The sequence below is a fragment of the Eretmochelys imbricata genome, chromosome 4, assembly GCF_965152235.1.
Source record: "Eretmochelys imbricata isolate rEreImb1 chromosome 4, rEreImb1.hap1, whole genome shotgun sequence".
Taxonomy (NCBI): domain Eukaryota; kingdom Metazoa; phylum Chordata; order Testudines; family Cheloniidae; genus Eretmochelys; species Eretmochelys imbricata.
Genome location: NC_135575.1, coordinates 77061840 through 77083491, shown reverse-complemented (window position 1 = coordinate 77083491; position 21652 = coordinate 77061840). Strand labels below are relative to the sequence as shown.

At 38.5% G+C, this 21652-nt stretch overlaps 1 protein-coding gene across 1 annotated transcript in view; it reads left to right on the top strand.

Moving 5' to 3' along the window:
• Positions 1 to 17379, top strand: part of GPM6A (glycoprotein M6A) — a 36947-nt gene extending 19568 nt beyond the window's left edge. The window contains exons 2-5 of the mRNA XM_077814517.1: positions 963 to 1116; positions 3022 to 3098; positions 4088 to 4153; positions 17227 to 17379. Coding sequence (XP_077670643.1) covers positions 963 to 1116; positions 3022 to 3098; positions 4088 to 4153; positions 17227 to 17379 — 450 coding nt within the window. The remainder of the gene's footprint in view (positions 1 to 962; positions 1117 to 3021; positions 3099 to 4087; positions 4154 to 17226) is intronic.
• The last annotated feature ends 4273 nt before the right edge of the window (positions 17380 to 21652 follow it).

The window sequence follows — 21652 nt, the reverse complement described above, 5'->3', positions numbered from 1 at the left end:
AGCAGTTTGGCATATTTTTCTGGTCTTTACACAGTTAGTTTGTTTGTTCAGTACAAAATAAGAAAAGAGCAACCATTAATGGAATACTGTACTAGTTGTCTCCGATAGTCAGCACTGTGACACTGAAGCATATTCACTGCCTCTAGATGTTACATGGGTTTTGGATCTGAAGTCAAATGGAGTTCAGCGGTTGCTATAAATACACAGCTAGAATTTTAAATTGCTCTACTCTAGAAACGAGAGGTTAAAATAATAGCACTCGGAGAATACATAGCTGCAACATAGTTTATAAAACATGATTCAGTGCTTTGCCTAGTGACGGAGGTACATTTTCCAGTTTGTTTATAATGGGAAAGCCCTTTGTATTAGTGTCAGGCTTGCAAATACGTGAGAGAGGTGCCTCATTGCGTCTGATCCAATACACATTGAAGTCAATGAGATGCTTTACTTGCAATGGCAAGTGATTCATTTTAACTATGGTCTAAATCATGGCTTGAGCTCACAAAGTAGCATAGAGCCATACGTGGGCACAAGGACCTCCCTTGCATTCCTCCATCAGTTATTTGCACTACAGCCATTATATCCTCTCCTGGGTAGGGGGAGAGGAGGAGCAGAGAGTTGGTTCCACACCATCCCTATGGTGCCCAGTGAGATAGTTAAACCGGCACATCATGTGATGTACATTGGATCAGGTATAGACCCAGGAGCACTGGGGAGGGAGATTGTGACTCTGGGCTGTTCCAGAGGCAGCACAATAGTGCACTGCCCCTTACTCTGGGCAGATCACAAACTGCCCGTCTATTAAACACAAGGAAAGTAATGGAACTTCCAAACAACAGAAAAAAAAAACTGAGAATGCTGCATGCATGTTGGGTATGGTTCTGTATTTGAGTTGGTTTCAGAGTTTTTTAAATGTTCTACTGGTTTTGTTTCTCTCTCTTTCTCCTTTGTATTTCATATAGTTTATTATGCTGACGTACGTCTTCATGCTGGCCTGGCTAGGGGTCACAGCTTTCACCTCTCTGCCTGTTTACATGTACTTCAATCTGTGGACCATTTGCCGAAATACCACTTTAGTGGAAGGGGCTAATCTCTGCTTGGACCTTCGTCAGTTTGGTAGGTGAATGATGGATGCTCAATGTGAATTGAGACTTCAAAGCCAGTTAACAAAGCAGCCTTTTAGAAATATTTGTTGGGAATGTTGTCTGCAAACCCTTGATGCTTCCAAAATTTTTGCCTAACACCTTACAGGTTGGTACAGAATAAGTATTTAAATTGGTAAACAAACCAACAAAAAAGTGAGTCTATATTCTATCATTTCAATGGTGTGCAGATTTAAGGCACATCAGTTAAATTCATAGACATCACTAAAATTGGAGTTATTGCAAATACTACTGAAAATAGAGAAATCAAACAAAAAGACTGAGAGAAATTAAAAATATGAACTGGAAATAAGAATATGACTGAGAGTCAACCAGGAAAAATGAAAATTGCTACATACATGGGAAACAATCTGAAACCCAGGAGGTGTAGGAGGTAGGGTACTGGAAAGCAGTAAAAAAGACTTACTGTAGGGTCAGCAGTAGACAGAAATTTAGCAATGAGCTTGCAGTGCAATACAGCATAAAAATGTAGTATTGATCTGTATACACAAAGGTACCACATATTAGGTTGGAAACTTCTACTACCCTGGTGATAATGGCTGTAGTGAGTCTGCAGCTGGAAAACTACTCCCAATTCTGGTCAGCTTAGAAAGATGGCAACAAAGTGGAGCGTGTTCACAGATATGATAAAGGAGATGAGGGACAAAAGTCATAAGGAGGAGTTAAGACTGAAATAAGGAAGAAGGCAGTGCTGAAGGGGGAAATGATAAACATCTCCTATTGTTAGAATGGTTAGATCACAAGGAGGGATAGGCATAGCTTTAAACCGAGTACATTCTTGCACCATTTCCCTGTCATGTCTCAGTATCCACCCTCTGACTGGGAGGAGGCAGGGGCGTGGCTCCTGTGCTTTGCAAAGAGAATGTCTGTACTCCACCTGCCATAGTCTTTGCTTAGTCAATTCTAAGCCTCTTCCTGTAGCTTTTTTGTCTATCTGATAGCTTAGCAACAGAGGAAGAAAGAGTGCCTCAGTATCATACAGTCAACAGGCCTATGTCCTGATCTGGAAGAAGTGGATTTGATGAATTGTTCTTTTCTATTTCTGACTTCTATGATGCAATAACAGCTAGTCTTCTTACTTTGTTCCCCAGAAGATAAGTGATCTGAGAGCCATTTAAAGGTCAATGCTTATCTCTGGAAATGCTGTATGGGGCTTTTGTTTTGCTAATGTTTGCATCTGTATTTTATTTATATAATCTTTACAGTTTCCATCTGGTTTGCAAGTCCTGCAAAAAACCCACCGATCCCCTACAGGGAAGACAACATTACTATTTCCCACAGTAACACAGTAGTTTTCAACAGGCTAATCTATGATTTAGTATCTTGTCACGTGCCAAAGTGAACAGTACAGCAGCTTCTTGTTTCCCTTACTGTAAGCAGCTGCATTCATTATCAACAGATGATTAAGCATACCTCTGGGTAACATACTTTTATAGCCTCTAACAGACGCTTTGCACCAGGCAAGCAAATTTGGATCCTGATTCTCGCATGTTCTTCAGCATAAGGACAGAGAATGTTTTTAAATTTGCCAACAGGCCTAGTATGTGCACTGGCTGAAAGTTGTTTTCTAATATTTGAATACCCTGTTGGTTGGAATTAATAAAATCCAAAATGAAAATATAAAAAATGGATTGAGGAATGATTCTGTGTGTTGCTTCCATTCATACTGTTACCAAAAGGGTAACATGTCAGCTTTATGACAATGAGAGAGACCAATTGAAGACCTAAGAGTTGTCAAATATGAGCCACAGTTGCTTTGTTCTACCTAACATCCAAGAATTTGGATTCCTCAGCTCCTTTGAAGAAAACTACTGACTGCTTTGAATACTAAATCTAGTGAATATTTTATGTGTTTCAGGAATTGTAACTATTGGAGAGGAAAAGAAGATTTGCACCATGTCTGAAAATTTCCTGAGGATGTGTGAATCTACTGAGGTGAGTAAATGGGCTAAGTTTGATGGGTTTTTTTGCCAAATCCATAACCGTCATTTTAGTAGGAAGTAACTGGCATATATGGTTTTCTCCAACACTTACCTCCCTAATTGTAGACAAAGTGATAGAATGAAGGCACAAGGGAAAAAATATAGTCCTTTTCCTTTCCCCTAGAAAACATCCCCCATCAACATAGTTTCTTCAACTATTATTTTTGTAATTACATTTTGATTTTTGGTTTAAAAAAACAAGATTCCATTAAACCTGTAACTTTTAATTTGAGATTTTACTGAGGGTTAATGCATCGGCTACATGGTGAGAAGAAATTATGAAAAACATTATTGTCCTTATATTTAGGAAAAAAGAGAGTACAGGGAGTTGGAAGAAATTATGGTTATACTGTAACAGAACAGTAATGTTGTTAAACTCATTGGACTATTTTTTCCCACTGGTGTAGGAGTCTATAACTCCCATGACTTTGATGGAGCTACACACTTTGTATTTTTTTCCATAAAGAAAGACTATATATTTTAGTTCCAATTATAATTTTTCTGAATTTAGATCAAAGAAAACAATGTTAACATACAAAAGTAATATCTCCATAAATGAACACATTGGCTAAAATCCTGGCCCTTCTGAAATCAATGGGAGTTTTGTCGTTGGCTTTCATGGGCCAGGATTTCACCCCAGTGCATGTAAATCTCCTTGGTTACAGACTGCAGCAACTTTGAAAACAAAATGGCCAGAGTTTCTGCACCCACACTGAGTTCTTAGACATTTTCAAGTGCAGTACCCTGAAAATAAAAGCTCTGTAGTTTCATATCTACGTACACCATGCCAGCAGTGAATTTGGTCAAAAATATTACTGAATCGTTAACTTCTGCAGAACAATGGCAGGGGGAAAGTAGTCGTTTGCGCTGTCAGATGCTGGCTTTTTGGTTTCTATGCAGAGTTACTACTATGAAATTTGTTTTCTTTGTCCCCCTTTACAGCTAAACATGACATTCCATTTGTTCATTGTGGCACTTGCTGGAGCTGGAGCAGCAGTCATTGCTATGGTAAGCTACTGGAGACACTGCCCCTGAACATACAGCCATATCTAAATCACTGACACATCCTGTTTATACATTACTGTCAGCAGTAGAATTAGTAGCTGAAAAATACATTCGATTACTACTAGACAAAATAAGGCATATGAATTTAAAGGGATACTGTTAACTGTTTTTTTTTAATTACTAATTTAAAATGCTATTTTATGTTAAATTCTCCTTTAAACAGCCTATCCTGATTTGTTAATATTAAAATTCCTGTAAGTATCTGTTCCTCTGGTATGTTTAGAAGGGTCTTTTGGGCAAACTGCAGGGCAATCCCACCAAACTTTTTCCTCCTCGTACCCTCCTCTGTGTGCACATGCCTGCCTACTGTCTCTTCATGTTCATTTTCAGCTGTGCTGCTGATGTGTTTTTTTTTTTTTTGCAGAGATTGAGGAAGAAAGAGGTTGAGCTCTTAGATTTTATCCAGGAGGAAATGTTGCCATTTTTGCCAATGAACATTGTTTATTGCTATGAACATGGTAGCATTTTCAAAAAATATAACACTAGATTGGCCAAAATTATGCTTCTGTTGTGACTATTTAAATTGTAAAGTCTTTGGATTGGGGACTGTTTGCTACTCTGTGTCTGTACAGTGTTAAGCACCATTCGCGGCTGGCCCCTACATACCACTGTAAAAAATATGATTTAGAATTAGGTTTGGGAGAATTCAATTTTTATCTTTTTAGAATTTCGATGGATAATATCAATGTTTATTTTTAAGCATTCTTTTAAAGATATTTATTCATTTAAAAGTTCACAGTTGGAGAACGTATGAGGGAGCAGAGAAAGTGGCTAGGCCAGACAATAATTATTTAATGACAGTAGAGACTGAGATTCAAAAAGTTAAAGCTTTATAACTGTTAAATCACAAACTGTCAACATCACAGTCAAAATATACATGTAAAGTAAATTGCCTTAAATCAAACTCTAAAGTAAAGTAAGAGAAATGCTGCTTGAAAATTTATTAATCTGTAAATTTTCATTATTATCTATGGAAATATTTTTTGTCAGTGTGTGCGTGAGATCGACATTTACTGATAAAAATCTAATCCTTCCAAGCCTATTAATAATAATGCTTTTTGGAGGATTATTTTTTCACCTATGACAACTGTTTCACTTACACCAAACAAGCCACAAAACTACTGTTCATCGTTACAAATTGAAGATGTAGTTTTTTAAAATGTTTTACTATCTGCTACACCTTTATACTGGGCAAAGAGAGAAAGCTGGGCATGGTCAAGCGGACTGAACTAGTAGCCCTGTTGCACAAATCAATTTCTGTGCCTCAGTTTCTACATCTACAATACAGCTACCTCTGCTACTGTGACAGAGTAGCAAGAAGAAGAATTAATGTCTAAAAATTATATTTAATTGCTTCAAGATGAAAAGTACTGTGTAAGTAGAATGAACTGTACTTTATATTAGATTAATTGATTAACTCTCAGCTCTTCCAAAAGCAGATTTTTCTTCATCAAGAAGAAATACTAATGCTATAACATTTTAAAGAGAAAATTATGTTTCCACTGCATGGCTGATCTAAGCTATATTCTCTTGTGATGGGAAATTCATGAAAGGATCATTGGTTCAAATAAGCATTTAAAAGTTCAACTAACAAACACTTAGCACTTGTGTATCACTTAATATTTTTCAAAGCACTGTTAACTAATTCATCCTTACAACACACCTGAGAAGTAGTATTCCGTGGCTGCACAGTGATTTTGTGGTAGAGAAGGTTTTGAACTTAGGAGTTTTTGGCTCAGCCTTTATACTCAGTTCCTTAGAGACAATGCTGCTTTATCCAAACCACCAATTTTGCCCTATTGGTGATCCTCATTCAGACTCCCCTGCTTGCATAAAACAAGCTTCAAATCTCCACATGTTCTGTGGTGGCAGGAGCCAGAGTGAAGGCTATTTTACCTTCGGCCCCATAGTACATATCTTTATGTAAAAGGGCAGATGTCCAATAGGCATGCAATATAGACTGAGGAATAAATAGAAAGGAAGGCACAGTGCGACTCCAAACCTAGGAATGACAGGGCATCAGTGGGGTCTTATAGAGAGGCTGTGAGGCCCTACACAGCAAAATAGTCTCAGTGGTAGTTGGGGATGTATCTGACTCTGAAATAGAGTTCAGGTTATGTCTGGGGAGTGGATGCCTTCTCAGTCCTTCTCTTGCCCAAACCAATTTAACCATCTCTGATAATAGCCCCTCTATGCTAATATGTCAATCACACAGAACACATACCACTTCTGAATTAGTTACTCCCGTCACATAACTTTCAAGTATGACTGCTTCTAATGTTTCTTTAAAAACTGCTTTTCTGAGTAAGGCAGTTTAGGCAGGTTGCTGTTTTGGTAATCCCCTAAATTTTAACCACAGCTTGAGCACAGTCCATTTACAATTACACACTGAGACAGCAGCACAGCAGATTGCACAGAATTTGTAAGGGAGTGTGTCTCCCATTTTTTCTTGTGTAGTTTGCTCAGCAGCAAAATGATTATTTACACTTACACTAATAATTCCATTGTTAGGCTCCAGAGTAAACATCTAATTGAAATGTATTAGGAAAGCTCACAATTTTCTTAGAGTTATTCTCAGGCTGTTGACAGATTCAAGACAGTATAATTACATCAGTTTATACTTGGCTCAGACTTTGAAGGTTTTCTTCACAGACATAAAGGATTTAACTAGGGTTGTTGGTTTTTTAACATGAAAGATTAGATGCTGGAGCACAAGGCAGTCACTATCAGGAAAAAGTAGCAGCTCAGTGAACTGCTGCAGACAAACCCTATTGGAACCCAAAGTGACAGCAGGTATTTCCAGAAAGATTTGATTCAGCTTGGGGAAAAAAGAATTAACTAAGTATTCTTCCCTCGCCACTTTGCCAAAGAAGTATTATTTTATCTATGGCCAATAATTTCAAGTTAAATTTGTGGACAGAGCACTCTAATTAACTGGAGAAAGCTTTAATATATTCAATAGAGAAGATCATGTATTTTCTGACATTTGATTCATGAACTAAGTAGCTATTTAAAGCAAGTGAACGCATTGTTTGCTTCTGTCCTAGAATTTTTAATTTTGCTAAAGTAATTATAGTAAGAAAAGATGGAAATAATTTTTAAGAGCTAGGCAATATGACAAAGAAGGTGAGGGAAGGGGAGCATTTCTGATGACAAATTATTTTAAGAGAAGATGAGAGTATTTAAACTGTTTAGATATTTCTGCAAAGACCGATAGAGGTTTCCAGGTGCCAGTAAAAGAGATGATAGGCTAAATTATCAGTAACTTAAGTGGGTCCTCTAAAGGGGGAGGTATAGGGTGTCGAGAGCCCCTCCCCTAAAATGCAATGGGCAGAAAGGAACGATAATAGGTTGCCAGTACTCCAGAGGTGATAAGGGAAGGGGGCTAGTGTGGACCACAGTTCTTCACAGCCCATTGGGGTGTGTTGTGGTAGTGTGGGTGCTTGGTTTATTCCATACCCTACGTACACTGGCATGTGTAGCTACTGTCACTTTTAAGCACCCATATAGCCCAACAATACTGGGACATTATCGTGGCTTTTTCACTCCAGGACCCCTGCTCAGCAGATTCTTCCTCTGCCACTTCTAGCATTGCTTGGCTAAGAGAGCCCATTTGCATTTATTCTTGTCTGCCATTCCATGTTCATGCTTACTTTGTAGTCATTGAGCTAATTTTGGGTTTTTTTTTAATTACTCAGTAAATTGTACCATGAACCATTATTTCCACAGACATCAGTGCATGCAATCATGGCAGTTGTAGAGAAATGTATTCGTTGCATCATATTAGTTATAGATAATGCACTTTTGGACCACTATTGCGTGCAGCTGTTCAGATAGAAAATTAAGACTACCAAAAGCTAAGCACACGGTAAAATTCTGGCTGCAGATAGGCACATACGGCTTCAATGGGAACTGCATGCATGTATCCGAGGACAGAATTTGGTCTATACATTGAAGGTAGTACAGAATCTTTGAAGTGACACCAAATGACAAATTCTGCTCTCAGATACACTCATGCCACTGCATTATTATGTGTTTTGTTCATGAAGCATAGGTTTCCATTGCATGATTGCTCCTGGGTGTAAATGAGGGAGTGAGCTCTTTTTCTCTGTCCTTCAGGCAGGTGGTGATACAGGAAGTTTTGCATCTAACTTCTAAGCTCTGTGCTGGCAGAATCCCAAGTTGTTTCCTGCCTCATGTTGAAGGAGCAGATGGTCTCCTGCTTGAATTTAAGGCACCATCCTGAGTTCTTTTCAGCCTTCCTTAAAGCTTGTTTATACAGTGGTTGAGTCCAAACCAACAGGGTGTAAAGTCTAGTGTGCACTACCATGTTGCACACTAACTACCCATCCTATTTCAGACAGTACCACATTAACACTCACTAGGGATCCTTTTAGTGCATGCCAGTAGGGTCCACTTGGGCCAGTTAGCGTGCAACATGCTAGTGTGCACTAGAATTTACACCACACTGGTGTGGACTAAAGCAGTTTGTAGTCAAATTCTTAATCTTCCGTGTGGAAAAGTAGAAAAAGAGGTCAGCCAGCAACAAGAAGCTTCACCCTGGATGCAACCCCATTATCCAGCCCACTGTTGTGGACCCTAGATGCACACGGAAAGGTGGTTGTGGTGAGGAAATCCTTGCAATCTCAAGGAATAAATCTCTCGGTTCCTAGACCTGATTGTTCATGCAGTATTGGACTTCAAACTTGTCACTTAGTCCAGGACTGAGTATTGGCTTTTCTGATCTTAAGTCCCATGTATTTTGGGGTTAAACTATTATTCTAAATATGTGCTAGCAAAGCCAAAACAACAGAAACAGACCTTTTGGTCCTAATTTTGCCCTCAAGTCACTCATGTGGCTTCCCTTGACTTCACTGGACCTCTGATGCATGTGTCCAAAAGGCAACGTTTGGCCCTCAGGCATTGAGCAGTAACTGCAGATTTTGAAGTATTGGAAAATTAAACTAATTTATGTTTTTTTCCAAAAAACTGATGGCAAATTCCATCTTGGATGCCGTTTTCTGGGGAAATACGAATTTTAGGAACTGTTTTAGCTGAAAATATTTAATCTCCCTCCTGAATTGGGAAAATGAATCTGAAAGGACATATTTTATTTATTTGCAGTGGTAATTTTTTTAAATACCAAAGAGTCCATCTTAGCAACATGCCATGTAAAATGATCTGTTACTAGGGCTGTCAAGCAATTAAAAAAATTAATTGTGATTAATCACACTGTTAAACAATAATGGAATACCATTTATTTAAATATTTTTGGATGTTTTCTACATTTTCAAATATATTGATTTCAATTACAACACAGAATACAAAGTGTACAGTGCTCATTTTGTATTTATTTTTGATTACAACCCAATACAAGTACTGTAGTGCAATCTATCATGAAAGTTGAACTTACAAATGTAGAATTATGTACAAAAAATAACTGCATTCAAAAATAAAACAATATAAAACTTTAGAACCTACAACTCCACTCAGTCCTACTTCAACCAATCACTCAGACAAACAAGTTTGGTTACAATTTACAGGCGATAATGCTGCCCATGTCTTGTTTACAATGTCACCTGAAAGTGAGAGCAGGTTTTCACATGGCACTGTTGTAGCTGGCATCGCAAGATATTTACGTGCCAGATGCACTAACGATTCATATGTCCCTTCATGCTTCAACCACTATTCCAGAGGAGACAAATCCATGCTGATGATGGGTTCTGCTCAATAACGATCCAAAGTAGAGAGGACAAATGCATGTTCATTTTCATCAGATACCACCAGCAGAAGGTTGATTTTCTTTTTTGGTGGTTTGGGTTCTGTAGTTTCCGCATCGGAATGTTACTCTTTTAAGACATCTGAAAGCATTCTCCACACTTCATCCCTCTCAGATTTTGGAAGGCACTTCAGATTCTTAAACCTTGGGTCGAGTGCTGTATCTATCTTTGGAAATCTCACATTGGTACCTGCTTTGCATGTTGTCAAATCTGCTGTGAAAGTGTTCTTAAAACGAACATGTGCTGGGTCGTCATCCGAGACTCCTATAACATGAAATTCTTCCTCAAGGAGTTCAGTCACAAATTTATTCAATGCATTATTTTTTTAATGAGCATCATCATCATGGAAGCATGTCCTCTGGAATGGTGGCCAAAGCATGAAGGGGCATATGAATGTTTAGCATATCTGGCATGTAAATACCTTGCAATGCTGGCTACAAAAATGCCATGCGAACACCTGTTCTCACTTTCAGGTGACATTGTAAATAAAAAGCAGTCAGCAGTATGTCCCGTAAATGTAAACAAACTTGTTTGTCTTAGTGATTGGCTGAACAAGAAGTAGGACTGAGTGGACTTGTAGAATATAAAGTTTTACATTGTTTTGTTTTTGAGTGCAGTTATGTAACAAAAAAATTACATTTGTAAGTTACACTTTCACAATAGAGATTGCACTACAGTACTTGTATGAGGTGAATTGAAAAATAGTATTTCTTTTGTTTATCATTTTTACAGTGCAAATATTTATAATAAAAATAATAATATAAAGTGAGCACTGTACACTTTGTATTCTGTGTTGTAATAGAAATCAATATATTTGAAAATGTAAAAAAAATCCAAAATATTTAATAAATTTCAATTGGTATTCTATTGTTTAACAGTACGATTAATCATGATTAACTTTTTTAATCACAGTTAATATTTTTGAGTTAATCACATGAGTTAACTGCAATTAATCGACAGCCCTATTTGTGATGCATTATTTTTAGGCACAGTCCTTCAACCTGCACACTGTCAGCCTCAAAGGTAGGGCTCATTGTCTTGACTTGCAGGGACAAAAAGGGCTGGTTCCCTTTAAGGACAGTTTTCTCCTTCACCAGAATGATATCTTCATGATATGGGAGTGGGAGGTTAAAGAACCTCCCTCTCCCAAATCATGAAGATGCAGGAGCTCTGAGGAAGAAGGTTGGTTCCTGTGCAACAGAGGGGAGGCTATATAAACCTTTTCCCCTATGGTCCGGGTACCACTGCCCGTTGGACAAGCAGCTCCCACCTCTGAGTTTACCAGAGGATTGGGTTGTTTCGTTTTTCTGTGAGAATCATGCTAGTCACCCTTTTTGGGCTGAGAAGGAATTTCCCCCTCACTGCCAGATTGGCCAGGGTGTCTGTGGTGGTGTTGGGGTTTTTTGCCCTACTCACAGCAGCCCAGTGACCTAATGGATAGGACAGGAGATTAGATTCAAATTGCACTTGATAGCTGTCCAGCACACATACTCGTTCCATAGGGGGTCTGGTTCCCTGACAAACTGGAATTGGAAATAGACTATGGGGAAGGAATCCCCTAAAGAAGCTGGGGAACGTGCTTGGAGCTTCTAATGGAGCTGTACAGCAAGGAGACATCTCTTTCCCCCTAGCCCTAACCTTCATATGTGGTGGGGTGGGGATAGCACCAGACTGAGACCCCGAAGGGAGAGGTGAAGGGTTGATGGCAACCCTCTAACAAGAAAGAAAGATAATCTGCTCTATAAAATCTGATAAAATCTGATAAGAAAGAAAGATAATCTGCTCTATATTATTGCAGGATAGTTCCCAGATGACTGAATAAAGATGCAGTCTAGTTAAAACACATCCCTTTTGCCTTGGCTGTTTTCCTGCCTATATGAAACAACGACAGATCTTTCCCATTAATGAATTCAGACTTTTTAACAAGATCATTGATATTCAAACACCAGTCCTTTGCAAAGCTGCAGATTGATAAAACTATTTTAAAATTCAAAGATTTAATAATTCTGAAGCCAGAATATACATATTTGACTACAACAATAAAGTTTGTTGTGTTCATCGCCAGTCGTTTAAGAATTATATTTAAGATTTTTTTCCAATCTATAATCCCAGGGACTTCTGAGAAGCTTAAATTACTTTTTAAGAACATGTGTAATCACAACAGTCATGTACTGTATTCTATTAACACCGGTGAATATAGGGATATCTGCAAGAGCCAAATTACTTCACAGGTGCAGATCTATTTCGGCCTCACTAGCCTTCCTGAAAAGGAATGCGATTTTTATTTTAGTGTCTTTACACAGTTTTCAGAGTTAGTCTTATTACAAAAGAAAACAGTTGTTCATGAGTGCTAACCCCATCCATTCCCAAATGCTGAAATATAGAAGAATCTAATTTTTTGTCAAGGAAATACTTTTTTTAAGAAACACATTCTGCTGTAAACTTATTTTGTAGAGCAAAATCACTTGACTCTAGGACCGTTTCTTCCCACTAGCTACCCTACCTTTTGAGTTCAAAGTTGTGTATTAAGGATATGATTGCCTGTGTTTACAAATTAATTACCTGCTCATTCACCCATATGCAGTTCCATGTTCCAGCTTGAAAAATGAATGGGTCTGTTGGCAAGTTATTATATAGAAGTACCTGTATACTTTTAATTGATTTGTCATATTTTTTTGTCTCCTAAGGACAGTAGTAACAGACAGGAGTAAGAAACAGCCACACTTATCTGTAGTTAGGCACCATCCTGAACCTTTAAACTGCTGTTCTTAGAACTTTCCCATCAGTATGTGAATGAGTAGTAAGCAAAGGCTCTGCAAATAATAATATAAACAATAAATATTAAATTTATGGAAGGAAGTGTCCAAGTAGAAAGAACATTAAATGTTCATATATAAATAAAAATACAAATTGATATTTCTCTCAACTTTGAGGGGGGATGGTTAAGTTAGAATCTTGCAGTATGATATCTGCAGAGAAGCAGAATTACAAAATATATAATTCCTCTTCTCTGAAGATGCAAGCTGAACAGGATTCTTCCTCCTGGAGAGGAAGTGGCTTGAGATATTGCTATAAGAAGGTGTAAACAATAATGCTACAACAGGACCAATAGCAAGAAGAAAGAAAAGTGGTGGGTTTTTTTTAATGTTATGTGCAGTGAGTAGATTGGCTCCCAAAAAACAGCTTTACATGATGGGAAGCTTATAGGATGCATTCAGGGAGTAGAAAATTTTCAAAATGTTGGCTAACTCAAATAAGGGACATCCAAAAATAAATTCTAGGGGGCAGAAGAGTTTGGACTCCCCTACTTTGGACACAAGTACTGAAAGACTGAATCAGACTATCTCCCTAAAGACCAAATGAAAGGAATAGGGCTTCAAAAGAGTATGGAGTGAGGACGATGTGCTGCCTGGCATAATTCTGAAACTGAAATATCCCTGAGGCAGGCAATGGAAACTGCCCTGCTTCAGATTGAATGAACCTTGACATGGTCCTTTAGCTTTAGGTCAGCCAAATCGTAGAAGTGTGAAATGCAATTAGACAGCCACTGAGACATGGCTTCTCTAAGGAACTTTTAACTCTAAGGAACTTTTAACAGTAAGAATGGGGACAAGGGCCTGGGATGGCATAGAGAGTGCACTTTTTAAAGTTTGTGAACGATACCAAGCTGGGAGGGGTTTCAAGTGCTTTGGAGGATAGGATTAAAATTCAAAATGATCTGAACAAACTGGAGAAATGGTCTGAAGTAAATAAGGTGAAATTCAACAAGGACAAAGCAAACTACTCCACTTAGGAAGGAACAATCAGTTGCACACATACAAAATGGGAAATGACTATCTAGGAAGGAGTATTGTAGAAAGGGGTCTGGAGGTCATAGTGGATCACAAGCTAAATATGAGTGAACAGTGTAACACTATTGCAAAAAAAGCAAACATCATTCTGGGATGTATAAGCAGGAGTGTTGTAAGCAAGACATGAGAAGTAATTCTTCCACTCTACTCCACACTGATTAGACCTCAGCTGAAGTATTGTGTCCACTTCTGGGGGCCACATTTCAGGAAAGATGTGGACAAATTGGTGAAAGTCCAGAGAAGAATAACGAAAATGATTAAAGGTCTAGAAAACATGACCTATGAGGGAAGACTGAAAAAATTGGGTTTGTTTAGTCTGAAGAAAAGAAGACTGAGAGGGGACATGATAATTTTTATGTACATAAAAGATTGTTACAAGGAGGAGGGAGAAATGCGCATGTAGTCTTGGGAAGAATATTGGCAGTGTAATAGACTCATTAAAAAGGAACTCCAACATCACATTAGAGCAGAATCTTGCAAAAATATAAACCATCCCTTTATTATTTTAAAACTTAGTATCTTGAGGATCAGTCATTAGATCCAGAATTTTATTTAGTTCTACAAGCTTAAGTCATTGCCACTAGAAAATACCTTCCTTTTAATAAACTCAATCTCCAAAGGAACTTTCATTGGGTTTGTCAGGACTGTGGTACTATGATTTTTTTTTAATGGGGTGGGTGGGGAGGCTTCTGGAGTGTCAGACCCATGTTTTACTTAATTGCTTGGGCTGTAATAGAGTGATTAAGGTTACCAAACCTTTGTCTCTTCTGAGCTTTGCCAGGAGTTTTACTATTAGAGGTGAATGAGGCTTATTGTTCAGTTGGGTGGCAGAGATCCATCACCAGGGTTCCCTATTTGATCCAACATTCCCTGATCCAGAGACCATTCATGAATACCTAGCATAGATCAACTCAGACTGACCGTGAGCATGATCTCCTTCCATACCAGTTAAATGATTATCAGAAATTGTGGGACTGTATATTTGCTGTTTTTGGAGAGACGGAGGTTCCCTGAGTGCGAAGCCCTGTTTAGCGTGCCCTCAACCCAATTGGATGTCTCAGCTAGGATTTGATAGGGTGAGTTTGGAAGTTGATTCTAATTGGAGATTTTCCTTTCATTCAGGTAAAGAATTCCAGTCTGTTCAGGCAGTCCACAATTGCCATCAAACAGGTTGTGAATAAATGTGGTGCTGATGCCAGCCCAAACAGGACATCATAAAATTGATAGTACTGTACCCACTATGAATCTGAGATACTTCCAAAGAACTGGAAGTATCCTTGTGCACCTGTAAGCCTTTGCAAGACCCAGAGCTGTTCCCAGATTGAGCATCTTTAATTTTTATTTGACCAGATACTGATTCAGGTCCCTGATATCCAGGATGCTCTAGCATCTTTTTGATTACAAGGAAATAACTGGAGTAAACCCTATTTTCTTGGACGGACTAGATTTTCTGCAGCATATTGTCCAGATAAGACGGCATTGAAGAGCATTCTCAGGGAGGCAGGGCAATCTGGAAAGTATGGTAACGAACCTTCTAGTTCAGTACTGTGTATTACTGTATTACCCTTCAGTTCATCCAGCCAGCAGAGGGCTCCATAATGCTAAGAGTGCAGGAAAAGGAATTAATATTCTGAGGTCAGACGGAACCAGGCTCGGGAGAGCCAGAGGCTGCGTGGAGCGGCTGGCTGGAGGCAGAAGACTGAAGGGAAGGCTAAGCAGCTTGAGAAGGGCCTGAGAGCAGGCCAGGAAGCAGCCCATTGCTGGCAGGGAGTCAGCAGTAGCTGCAACAGCAGGGTGCCTGGGAGTGGCCATCTGTCAAGTCCCCATTGTGGGCAGCCTGCCTACTATTTAGAGCCAGAGTCAGATGTCAGGAATGAGAATCATAGGTTAATTCAGGGTCAGGAACCAAGAGTCAGAAACTGGGTATCAGAGCCAGGAAATAAAGCCAGGGTCAGGAACCAGCATTCAGGAGCAGTAAGAGGAAGCAGGGCCTGTAGCAGCAGCTAGCTGAGGTTCCACCTAATTGCACAGACACATTTCCTGTATCGTCCCCAGAAGTCAGGAATGTCCTCTCAATCAGGCCCTCTGTGGGTAGCACATCCTATGATAAGTGGGCCACTGAGGCTCATGACCTGCTGAGTGTGTCCGCTTCACAGTTGTTGGTGGTGACTTGGAGGTGGATGCTGCAGACCCAGGTTCTAGAGCTGCAGTGACTTACACTAGCAAACAGGATAACCAAGCAGACTAGACAATGAGACGTATGGGTGATGGATGAAAAGACTGAACTCTGGCAGTGGGATCTGCAGGCCAATGTGTGATCGTCTCTGGGAGAGGTGAGGCCTGGAGAGAATATTGCTGGCACCCACCTTCATATCTTGTACTGAACTGCCCCAGCTGGCTTAGACACTGCTCTTTGGTTTGTTTACTGTAATCATTAAAGCAGTTGCGACTAGGCTATTCTGGCAGTCCAAATGTCAGCATTTTGGAGAACTCATGTTCAGCATCCATATATTCCAGGCAATGTAGATGTCATCAGAGATCCTGGCAGATTACTAAGAGTGGCTGGCTAGACTCTTTTCTTGTGCTTTTTCAGAGGGAACACAGATGAGTTAAAATTCTTTGGCTTTTGTTGTTGCTGATGAGGCCAGGTGCACTCTATGGGGCTGTGGAGAGCTACTGTGTGCTCTTGAAGCTATTAGTTAGCATGAAAGTCTGCTTTATAGATGAGCCTTTCTTTTTCCTCCTTTGTAGGAGAGGGTAAAGGATAGGACAGAGACCCCAAGAGAATTCAGGATGGCTATGTCGCCTTGCCTTCTGTAAAGATGCCTCCGCTAGCTTCCCAGGTTCTGTGCATTAGGGCAGTTCCTCAAGTATTTCTGGCCTTTCTAAGAAGCCTAGAGCCAAGTAGATATATGGGCCTCTACTTCAGAGTACACAGTTTCTCTTGCATCAAAAACCACCGACACCTTATGTTGAACCAGATCCATGGTCTTATTGTAATAGTGAAGTAGGGCTGCTGGAGGGGCTCTTTTGTCACACACACTCTCCTTACTGCTAGCAAAAAAGGGGAAAGAGGGCATGTCTGGGACACCCCTGTGCCATGCTGATCCTCTGCTATGTTTTTGACTTTATGGCCATTGCAGCCAAATATAAGTAAGAGCAGCCCATAGGCTGCTCTGTCACAGTGTAGAGGGAACACACCATGCACAGAATAGCCCCAAGATCAATGAAGTGCAAAGGTGAGCTTTACACCGCTTTTGCACACCACTCCCTGACTTGCTCTGCATTTTGATCCCATCCAAAAATCTTGTTCTTAATTTTTCAACTTTGAATATATTCTGTTTCTATGCAATTAGTTACTAACTCCCTATCTCCTCTCTTACAGGTTCATTATCTCATGGTTCTGTCTGCTAACTGGGCCTATGTGAAAGATGCTTGCAGAATGCAAAAGTATGAGGATATTAAGTCAAAGGAGGAACAAGAGCTTCATGACATTCATTCTACCCGCTCTAAAGAGCGGCTCAATGCATACACATAAGAGAAACCTTGTCTTACTTTCTAACATTTGAATGCTTTGTTGTTTAACTAAAGGCCATCTAACCATTTTAAAAACAAAAAGAAAGTGCTTCTCACAAAAGATAGTTAGGGTGACTTGTAAATCTCCCGGATACAATTTTTGGTTGTCTAGCACTTGGTTTCCTAATTAGTTAATAGTTTGTGTGACCATTCTCTGCTGCAAAGCTCCTAAACAGCCTTTCTTGAATCCTCTTAAGGAAATTAGTTCTGTTCGATCGAGGATACTAACTATTGTCAAATACGGAGATGTGTTTGATTTTTTTAATCACTTTGTATGTGTTATGCATAACACCTTTTTGCATTGTTTCTTATATGGTTTTGAAAAAAATAGCTTTTTATACTTTTTAGTTTTAATTTCAGTAACTACTTTAACTACAGGTATACGTCAAAGGGACCATTGCACATTATGTACAATATCTAGAGAAAACACACTGATGAGTTTCCTTCATATTTGGAAGTCTTGCCAGATGGCCCAGTGGCCATCTTGATTGAGGGTCCTAAGAACATTTTAAACAATCAAAGGTGCAATTTCTAAATTTGTAATAGTAGGTAAAAAAAAGTGCTTCTTATCTTTGTTAACATTGTATTATTCTTGATGTTCTTAAAGAATATTCTCTTTCAAAGTTTTATTGGTGAGTATTCCTGTTTATATAGTGAGCATGCAGACCGTGGTGCTAATAATGCATGGCCTCTTGCCTGTTTAAAGGATGTTATACCATGGTTACCTTTAAAGAGTTACAGTATATAGACAAATGTTAACTAAATCATATAGCTATGCGTAGGTTTGTGCAGAATGATCTCTTTGTAATTCAACAATGGTTATGCTGAATTGGAGCTGTTCATGTGCTGATGTGAGCAATTACTGCTTAGCTACATTTATGAAAGTGATATATCAAAAATACAGCAACCTTACAAGTCAGAAGTCTTTTTACCTGCTTTAAAAATTTTAATGGATTGCACCTGTCTGAACTATATACATATATTGTATGTGATATATTCAAGAAGACTTCCATAAATGCAATAGCTTGGCTTGCAGCTTTCCTAGACATACTGGTTTACCTGTATTATGTGAAAGTGAGATAAAAGGCCACTTCAGAGCTTATTGTATGAAAGTGTAGAAATATAGCTGAACCTTTATTTTGAGTAAGAAAATGTTAACAGAAAGGTAAGTCGTTAAGTTGAAGGAAGTACCTGTGTAAAAAAACCCTACAAAAATCAGTATTATTGGACCAAATTTGGTGTTTGTTTTTTGCTTTTTTTTTTTTTTTTGCCTATTTCTAATGCTACAAGAATGCTGTAAATTGTCTTTTAAAGTGATGTATCCTGACAAGACATTTTTGTCAGTGTTAAAAATCCTAGATAGTTTTGTGCACTTATTGGACCATTGTGAATTCTCTCTCAGTGTAAGTGCATTTCTAATAAAAGTTCTTGAGTAAAACTCTTCTTTGTACTATTACTAGTCATGCATCATGAGTAATTTTTAACTATTCTTGTAGTAAGTAGAAGGTAATACTATAGTTATTTGTGGCATGATTATGCATTAAGTAGTATTAGTTGATTGATTTGGGGTTTTTTTTGGTTTCTGTTTCTTTGTTTTTGTTTTTTTACACTTAGACTGTCTTACGAGGTCAACAGTTTTCTGGTATGTGCAGTACCGGTTCTGCAAAAAGTATTATGAACCTCTTTTGGATTCTATATTGTAGTGTTTCAGTTTTGTGTCTTAAACAGTTTGTGATGATTTTTAAAACTATGTCTTTTAAACTCATGTAATGATGTTGATGCTTTTGGCTTTTCTCTGGTATTAGAGTTTGTATTTTCACAAAGAATGCTTTGTAGCAGGCATTACAATTAATCTGTTTTGTACATAAATGTGCCAACAGCTTGATGGTGGCGTTTTTGAAATGTAGAACAAAGTGCTTGCAAAAATGTAATAAATACACTTGTGTACTTTGTGTACTTATTAGTAGTCCTTGATGTGTGTTTTTTTCTTTTGTATGTACAGTATGAATCTAGAGATGGAAGAGACTGGTTAGTAGTGCTGGCTGCAAAATGATTTTCTCATCTTGCAAATATTTTTAAGAGTTTAACATTTTCCCCTTCTTGAATTGGGATGAAAAATTGAAATTGTGACAATATTTGTGAACTGAAAACTCCAGGTTTTTTTGTTGCAGGTCAATCGGAATGCACTGATCATTTCAAAAAGTTTCATTTGAACGTCAGCCTTTTTTCTATAACTTTTTTTCAGTCTAATTAGCTTACATTTCAAAAGGAAAAGCCAGAAAACAGGATTTTTTAATTTAAAAAATGTCAAAATTAAAGGTTTTGGCAATTAAAAAAAATTCTCTATATTTTTGGAAGTCAAGAAGTTTGTCAGCTCCCCCAACCCTGTTTTGCTAAACTTTTAAGTGTTAACAAATCAGCATTTTTAATGAAAAAATGATTAATCCAAAAAATTGTTAACCAGCTCTACATGTTAGGTAATGTAGTCCCATCTCTCTGCCATCAGAGGATTGTTCTCAATAGTCTGTTTTTCAGTTTTCTGTGTCCAGTCTTCTTTTAAATGTCACAGGCAATCATTCTCTTCGCAAAAACTGTGAGAACAAATCCCATTTAATTGATATTTTTTTTAAAAAAGGAGAGAGTTAGAAAAAATATGCCATAGCTGTAATGCTAATACAATTCAAATGTAGAATATGTCCTGGTCAACCTTATGATCTTAAATGTCTCATTGCAATGGTGCTAAAGAAATGAACATGTCTCCCTGCATGGAACACTGTGCACACAAATCCCTCTTGTGGATGAAAATGAACAGTAAACTTCTTCCAGTCTGTAAGTATTTTATTTTAAATCACATCAGGGGACAGAGGGGAGTTGAGCGATATATGTGATTATATCATATCCTCTGAAGTTGGGAGGATGCAAAAAGGGGAAGACGTAATGAAGCACTAGACCTGTGAAAAGTCTGGAGATAGGGAAGCATACTAAGATTTTGGGGAAGCAACTACGCCCCATAGCAGTGACCTCCCCTCTCCCCCCTCCAAATTACATGTAGGTAAAGGGCCCAATTCACAGCTCTGCAAGACAAAGGTCTGCCTTACAGGCAGAAGTGAGCCCATGGAAATTTGAGAAATGTTACCCAAACTACAAATAATCAGTTCACCATATCAGAACACCTGGTCATTTCCAGTAGTGAACATCAGATATCACTTACAATACATTTGGGCAGAGAGGAAAAATTCGAATATACTTTTCCAAAAGCCAGAATAGCAACATTCCATAAATGCTAGTGAAAGGAACTATCATTTCAGACAACAAAAAAGCCTACAACGCATGCACCCCCTACATCATACTATATTTGATGATTGGTTGGTAAAATCCTGGTTTTTCTTCAAACATGAAAAGCAGTGTTCACAATGTGGGAGTCTTTTCAGAATTTTGGAGTCAGTCTAGTGTTTTGTGTGTTTCCTGGGGATTGCTTCCTGATGAAGTGGGGAAGCCTGCATGTTCCATTGACCCTGAGAGTTATACTGGTGGGAGCTTTAACGCCTCTAGGGCCACCCAACCCAGACAGGTTGGAACCAGATGGAAAGCAGTCCACAGCCCTCCAGGTTAGGGGTTGAGCGAGCCAACAATGTAAAACTGTAAAAAAGCCTTGTAAAAAAGTTAAGGTATAAAAACACAGCAAAGTAGCCATTCTAGCAAACAACATGAGAGACAGGGATGCCTGAGTTTTGCTCATGCTGTAAGCAAAGTATGACAGCGCAGGAAGGATTCAGATGCAGGGTTCTATGAATCTCTCACAAAATCTCTAAGAGCTGATTCAATATCAGACACGATCTGTCCCGTTCCTAGAATAATAGAATAAAAATACAGTCTAAAGACAGATTTTTACAGAGTCAAACGAGCAGCACAGGCATTCGAGTTCTTATATCTTAATATGTCTTGTGTATGTGTAACTACTGAGAACTCCCATTCACTCGGATACCAGAAGGTCATCCCTGTCAGCTCAAGCAAAGTAGAACAGGTAGTCTCTCATGAAGTCTCCTGGTACTGAGGGAGATGGCGTTACAGTGCTAATAAACATTACAGTGACTAGTGTTGGAGACTTTGATAATCCTCATGTGTGCACTTCCTATCTGATTGTGAAGTAATTTAAATATCAAAGATAAGTTTATAACTGCTTAAATAATGCTAAATCAGTAATGACAACTGATTAAAACTATCCATTCAAATTT